Source organism: Octopus bimaculoides, chromosome 26, assembly GCF_001194135.2.
Source record: "Octopus bimaculoides isolate UCB-OBI-ISO-001 chromosome 26, ASM119413v2, whole genome shotgun sequence".
Lineage (NCBI taxonomy): Eukaryota > Metazoa > Mollusca > Cephalopoda > Octopoda > Octopodidae > Octopus > Octopus bimaculoides.
In genome coordinates this window covers 5,942,803-5,950,753 of record NC_069006.1, presented here as the reverse complement: position 1 = coordinate 5,950,753, position 7,951 = coordinate 5,942,803, and the positions used below count along the sequence as shown (strand labels likewise).

Below are 7,951 nucleotides of genomic sequence, written 5' to 3'. Positions count from 1 at the left end.
ATATATATATATATATATATATATATATATATAATTCTTCAGCAAGAGTATTATTCAGATATACATATACATAGAAAGATGTGTTCTTATACCCACTGCACTACAGGACATAGAATTCAAGTAGTGAATTTAGTATAAAAGATTTAATGTTGGCACCTGCTAACCATCTGACTGGTCACTGAGCAAGCAGATGGCATTAGTGGTGTGCCTTATATGTATTTATTATCATTCTGCAACAAGAATATTATTGACAGCGACCTCCTTGAAGTTTTGCCCCACAAAGCCATCAGACTGCAATACAATGCAGGTAATCTTGGCCTTGCTGGAATCTTCTTTGGGGATGTGGGTCTAGTGGAGTGTAATTAGGTTGCAGGGGGGGGGGGTTCCAAAGCAATGTGATTTTTACTGAACATACACACAAACACACACACATATATATATATATATACACACACATGCACATATATACACACAAACACAAACATATATACAGTTGAATTTTACAGAAAAACAAAAGACGAAGATGGGTGTATAAACAACAAACGGGTATTAGTTTGAAAGTCACCTTTTGAGGAACTGACCCATCCCTTGTGTGTAGCTAGGAAATGTTGGCTATTTTAAGGGACAGTGTGGGAGGTTGGTTGGAGTGGGAGGAAGGAAGAGCAATATAGATTTAAAAGGATTTTTTTGTGTTGTTTTATGGGTTAGTCTGTGATGGTTTAGTGGTGTTTGGAACTGGTCATAGAGGTCAGAATGTCTCTGTGCATGTATCTATGTGTGTGTGTGTGTGTGTATATACATGTGTTTGTGTCTGTGTGTGTGGGCTGTTTTTTGATTGGTCCCAAACTTTATTGTAGTGTGTGCATATGTGTGCACGTTTGTGTGTGAGATTAATATTTGTTAGGGTGTTGCGTGTGTGCATGTGTGTGTATGTGTGCGTCTGTGAGTGCATGTGTATGTATGTTTGTGTGTTTTTTGTGTTGGTGGGGATGTTCTGTGTGTGTATGTAAGTGTGTGTATGTGTGTGTCTCTGTCTGAGTATGTATGTGTTGTTTTAATTGTCCTTGCGGTGTGTGTGTGTGTGTGAGCAATGGTATGTATGTGTGAGGCTAAAATGCAAAAAAGTCCTTTAATATTTAATATTCAATATTTCATTTATTCAATAAGACATTCAATACTTCATTTCATTTTACTATATATACTCTATATCCTACATTAATATTATAAGAATATAAATAAAACAAAACAAACAGACAGAATTGGAATTCTTTTGAATAATATATATATAAAAATATATATGTTGTTGTACTCAGGGATGGTCATATTGCCAGTTTAGCCAATAAAAACACACGCACTGTATATTTGGTGTTAATTTGCTTCAGCTTTATATTACATTACATTACGTTAATCCTATTTTGGCCAGAGTTCTTTCGTCACACTTCTGTGGTCTTTTGCTTTCTTCTTTTTTTGGAGGTGATGTACAGGAGTTATATATTAGAAAAAAATTTAAGGTACTCAGAAATCTGGATGGTTGTACATTTACAGATTTTTATTAATGTCACATGTTTTATAAATCATATAAAGCGCTTTTCACCTAGTCTTGTAGGATTTTCAAATTTTGATTTCACCTTGAGATGCTGTCTCTTTTTATAGTTTTATTGAATGTGTAGGGGTGGAGAGAGAGAGATATATAGAACAGTAAGAGAGGGTGAGGAATGGAGGGAAAAGTGTGAGAGAGAGAGAGAGAGTGTGTGTGTGTGAGTGTTTTTGTGTTGGTGTGTGTGTGTGCGCAGAACAAAAACAAATATTGTTTGTATATTCATCACCCGCTTGCAGTCTGAGTGGAAATCTCATGAATGTCGTGTGATAATACTTACTTTCTGATTCCGGTATTGAGCTAGTTAATGATGAACTGGTAGACGTCATAGTACTGAGTGAGGAGCTGACTGGAGCCCCACGACCCATGTATTCAGCTCGCATGGCTGTAGTGTGTGCCACCCAAGCAGAGGGATCAATTGGACGAACAGGTTCTTGACGAGGTACTGTGAAATATCCTTTTGGATTTGGGTCCCAACATTTGGCAACAACTAGGGTAATAGGCCTGAAGTCAGAGAGAAAGAAAACATAAACACACACATTTCTCTTTCAGTATATATATATATATATATATAATACAGAATGGGACAAGAATGCAAAACATCCAGACAGTTAGGTGATACAAGAAAGGGACAACAATACATCCAGATAGACGATACAAAGAAAGCAAGGACGGGTCATTTGGAGTTTTCTTTCCTCAGTCGAGTTCCAGATTATCTTTGCAATTTCAGCTGGTTATTCTCGATATTGCTCCAATCTGGCCAGCCCCAAGGAAAAACTAAGCTAAGAGCATTAAATTCCTTGGAAGAAAGCAGCGAATGTATACAAAAACAAGGACGGAAAAAAACCAACAATGTTATACACATATCTATATATATACAAACATACACACACATATGCATACAAACACACACAAATATACATACATCATCAAAAACAGGTAAGAGAAACGTCCAAATTTTCATAATTTGTCCTTAAAACTGAAGCTGTCAATCGGTCGTCATTGTAGTGACAAAGCAAACAGCCTTGATGTCTTGCAGCAAGGAGAAAAGATACCATTTATTGAGGAGAGGGGCAGGAGAGAATGGGGAAGAGGGGAAGGCAAGGAAGAAAAGGGAGAGTGAGAAGAGGAAAGAGGCAGATAGAATGGAGGATGAAGAAGAGGCAGAAGAGGAAGAGGCAGAAAGAAAAGAGGATGAGGCAGAGGCAGAAAGAAAAGAGGATGAGGAAGAGGCAAAAAGGAAGGAGGATGAGGAAGTGGCAGGAAAGGAAGGAAGATGAGGAAGAGGCAGAAAGAAAGGAGGATGAGGAAGAGACGGAAGAGGAAGAGGCAGAAAGAAAGGAGGATGAGGAAGAGGAAGAAAGAAAGGAGGATGAGGAAGAGGCAGAAAGAAAGGAGGATGAGGACGAGGCAGAAGAGGAAGATAAGGAGAGGGAGAAAGAAAGGAGGAACGAGAAGAAGAGAAGGAAAAGAAGAGGAGGAGGAGGACAAGGCAGAACAAAAAACCAGGAGAATGGCAAAGGCGCTTACCCAGGCTTTTGGACCGCTTCGCGAAGAGTTCGGACAGCATCATCATTACTCATGTTTTCAAAGCTAATACCATTCACTTCCAAAATCATGTCTCCTGGTTCAATACGGCCGTCCTGAGCCACGGCACCACTGCAAGACAAGCGTGAAAACAAACATTACAACACGTTTATACATGCAGACCCATATGTGTGTGTGTGTGTGTGTGTGTGTGTGTGAGAGTGTGTACGTGTGTACTTTTTATTACAAGCTGAGGATTTTCCTCCATTGCTGAAGGAACTGAATATATAGGTGCAGGCGTGGCAGTGTGGTAAGAAGCTTGCTTCCCAACCACATGGCTCTGGGTTCAGTCCCACTGCATAGCACCTTTGTCAGATGTCTTCTACTATAGCTTCAGGTCAACCAAAGCCTTGTGAGTGGATGTGGTCGACAGAAACTGAAAGAAGCCTATCGTGTGGACGTGCGTGTGTATCCCTGTCTTCCTCTACCACCTGACAGCTGGTATTGGTTTGCTTACATCTCTGTAACTGAGCAGGCTTTAAAAAGGTCTAAGCACGGCCGTCTGAAGGGCTACGCATGGCCTTCTGAAGGGCTAAGCATGGCATTCTGAAGGGCTATGCATGGCCTTCTGAAGGGCTACGCATGGCCTTCTGAAGGGCTACGCATGGCCTTCTGAAAGGCTAAGCATGACCTTAATTATACACATTAAGTATGATACATAGATAGCTATTTCATTTATAATGTTTTTTAAATAACAATAAAGAAAAAAAAAGTCAAACGAATAAGAAAACAACATTGCAACAAACCCTTTCATTATAGAGCCAACATAGATGCCACCATCACCACCTTTGTTACTCTGACCAACAATACTGATTCCTAGAAAATTCACTGTGTCTGTAGAATTAAAGAAAAGAGAAGTAAGGAGACAATAACAAAAATCTACAGTAAAACAAACTTGGGATAAAAAGGGATATTATATTTAAGATGGGCTCCTTAGTTTCATAATGCATTAGCTTTGTAACAATTGATTTTTAAAATAATGAAGAATTTAATAATATCACTGTCATCATTAAACAGGTGAATAAGACAGCAAATCGGCAGAATTGTCAGCAGGCTGAGCAAAATGCTTAGCGACATTTCACCTGTCTTAACATTCTGAGTTTAAATGCTGCCCAAGTTGAAATTGCCGTCCATCCTTTCAGGGCCAATAAAATTAATACCAGTTGGGGTCAATTTAATCAACTTACCTCTTCCCCCAAATTGCTAGCCTTATGTGCCAAAATTTGAAATCATAATTAAACTGGTATTTTAGAAATAAATCAACATTAAATTTCAAGAGAAAGTTTAAATTCAGATCACTACAACTCTTTTGGTACCATATTTCCATTGAAATGAATTGCCTTTGTTTCAATTAATTTTGAAAATTATGAAAAATTTTGTGAAATAACTCATTATTAATCTAGGGTTTGGAACATAAATCGACATAAAATTCCAACAGGTTTAACCCTTTAGTGTTTAAACTGACCATTTCTGGCTCAAATATTCTACATGCTCTTTCATTCAAATTGTCCAAATCTTGTCTCTCACCCATAAACTATTCTAAAAAATAAATCACATCATCGAAACCTTAACTCTATAATATAAAACATTAAATTAAAAAAAAGCATTACATTTAATCCTTTAGCGTTACATTAAAAAAGCTAAAAAGCAATAGATTTAACCTTCTGTCAAATGTAATTCTTATTTATTCATAGCAATTACCTATCAAGCTTGTTTTACAATGAGAAGTAATGTATATGTATGTGTGGATTCTGCAAAAGTGTTTTTAGAGGAGTGGATGAATAGGAGAAACGAAGGGCAGGTAATCAGTACAGTACTATTTTCTGAACAAATATAAGACAAAAAACTCAACAAGGACTCTATAACAGTATTTTCCAATCTTATAAGAATTGTAATATACTTGTATTTCACAACACAAAACAACACACTATTCTATTTTTCAATCATCAGTTTCAGTCAGATACTGTGGCCATGCTGGTGCACTGCTTGTTTATTTTACATTCAGTTTGCATTCCTATCTGCAGAATTAGTCCAGGTGAAGCAGTTTGTTGGAAAGAGCTGCCCCTCTTTGTGTTTTTTTTTTTGCCATGCTGTTGATTCATTTGGTATATCAGTTAAAAATGTGTCTAACTGTTCTTTGAACATATCCACATCTACACCTCAGAGATCTCTAAGGCTTTGACAATGCATTGAAAAGTTGTGGGTCTTTGAACCCTAAACTGTTACAGATCTGTGTTCTTACTCTGAATATAGAGGGCAGAATCTTTTTGCTTTCCTTTATCAATTAATTAATTAACATTGTATGAAGTGATAACTACTAAGCTACCATTCTGACAAGGCTACCATATAAATAGAAACTAGAGACATATAACAAGTCAAAATTTACCAATGTGGTTACAGATACAGAAATCTTGAGGTCTGGGCTCAAGGACTATAAAAGGCGATGACTGTCTCATGACAAGACAAAGTCAAAACAAATCGGGATATATTACAAAATGTAATGACATATAACATAGAATTCCTGTATTTTGAAAAGAATACAAAAATCAGAGAGGGTGGTACATGATTCACATATCTCAAAGCAGTTACAAGGCCCAAGAAGGCCAAAATGCATCTGACATTCTCACTAGTCACTGCCAAAATGATGCCCCCCCCTCTCCCTCCGATAATGGGACAGAGCATAAGAAAGTAAACTAATTTGGTCAAAATTGGCAAACAATGTTTTAAAGCTTTTGGCACCAATCCACCTGGGACTATACTTGTTTTTATGACACTAACTTCATTTCAAATTTCAAGTTAGTTTACATTCCACATGCCAGCTTCATAATGACAAAGTTATAGAATTAAATTCTTCATCAAGGTGGTAAGCTAGCAGATTCTATAGCATGCCGAATGAAATGCTTAGCAGCATTTTGTACATCTTCATGTTCTGAGTTCAAATTCTGCTGAGGTCAACTTTGCTTTCATCCTTTCAAGGTCAATGAAATAGGTAGCAGTGAAACACTGGGGTCAATACCATCGACTAGACCCCTCCCCCCAAATTTCAGGCCTTGTGCCTATAGTAGAAAGGATTTACTCTTTTTACTCTTTACTTGTTTCAGTCATTTGACTGTGACCATGCTGGAGCACTGCCTTTAATCGAGCAAATCAACCCCAGGACTTATTCTTTGTAAGCCTAGTACTTATTCTATCAGTCACTTTTGATGAACCACTAAGTGACGGGGACGTAAATACACCAGCATCGGTTGTCAAGCAATGCTAGGGGGACAAACACAGACACAAACATATATATATACATATGATGGGCTTCTTTCAGTTTCCTTCTACCAAATCCACTCACAAGGCTTTGGCTGGCGCGAGGCTATAGTAGAAGACACTTGCCCAAGATGCCACGCAATGGGACTGAACCCAGAACCATGTGGTTGGTAAGCAAGCTACTTACCACACAGCCACTCCTGCGCCTATTAAATTCATTATTTTCAAAATTTATTGCCACAAAGGCAATCCATTTTAACAGAAATTAACAGTCCTAAAAGAGTTAAAATGATCTAAATTAGAAGCTTCTGTCAAAATTCATGCTAACTTCTCTTCCAAACACCAGATTCATAATGACAAAGTTATACTATTAAATTCTTCACTATTGTCAAAATTAGTTGCCACAAAGGCAGTGTATTTCAAGAGAAATACGATACTAAAAGAGTTAAATATGTAAATAAAAACCTGTCAAAATTCATAATTTTATGTTCTAAATACTGGCTTAACAATGACAAAGTTATTTGGCTAAAATCTTCATTTGATTTCAAAATTAAATGAAATGAACGCAGTGTATTTCAAGAGAAATGTAGTCAAAAAAGAATTAAACGAAAAAATGTTTATTAGATTTCGTGTTGGTTCTAATGACAAAGTTATATTATTAAATTCATTATTTCCAAAATTAATTGCCACAAAAGCAGTGTGTTTCAACAGAAATATGGTAAAAGAGTTAACCCTTTAGCATTTAAACCAGCTACATCCAGCCCTAATATTCTACCTGTTTTATATTCAAACTTGCCAGATCTGGCATTTCATCCTTACCCTGGTATGTCATTTTAAAAGTAAACAATCAAACCATCAAAATCTCAAAGTGTAATGAGATAAAGTATGATTAATTCAAAAGACATCATGAATAAATAAGCGTTACATTTGACAGAATAGTCTAAAAGCTAAAGGGTTAAAGCGATCTAAATTAAAACCTTCAGCCAAAATTTATATTCCAAACACCAGCCTGATAACGACAGTCATTTTAGTAGATGTCAAGTTTTGTAATTTGCTTATTTCGTAAGAACAGGTATAGGAACAAGGATCAAATAGCCGTAAACTGCAAATTTCTATCTCACCGTAATATGGAAGCACAACTAACAGCAGAACATATGAGAAGGGGTAACAGCATCAACCGTGATCCTCTAGCTATGGAATCAACTGTATGCCCCCGGTTTTACTCTTTTACTTGTTTCAGTCATTTGACTGCGGCCATGCTGGAGCACCGCCTTTAGTCGAGCAAATCAACCCCAGCACTTATTCTTTGGAAGCCTAGTACTTATTCTTTTGGTCTCTTTTGCCGAACCGCTAAGTTACGGGGACGTAAACACACCAGCATCGGTTGTCAAGCGATGTTAGGGGGACAAACACAGACACACAAACATATACACATACTTATATATATAGGTTTTTATTCCCATGCTGGCCACTTGATAAAATCAATATTTTAAATATTGATCTTATCCTTAT

At 37.0% G+C, this 7,951-nt stretch overlaps 1 protein-coding gene across 1 annotated transcript in view; it reads right to left on the bottom strand.

Annotated features, from left to right (window-relative positions):
* Positions 1–7,951, bottom strand: part of LOC106876540 (segment polarity protein dishevelled homolog DVL-3) — a 260,486-nt gene that overhangs the window by 41,262 nt on the left and 211,273 nt on the right. Inside the window, exons 9-11 of the mRNA XM_052976893.1 lie at positions 3,931–4,018; positions 3,128–3,256; positions 1,878–2,101 (exon numbers count right to left, since the gene is read on the bottom strand). Coding sequence (XP_052832853.1) covers positions 1,878–2,101; positions 3,128–3,256; positions 3,931–4,018 — 441 coding nt within the window. The remainder of the gene's footprint in view (positions 1–1,877; positions 2,102–3,127; positions 3,257–3,930; positions 4,019–7,951) is intronic.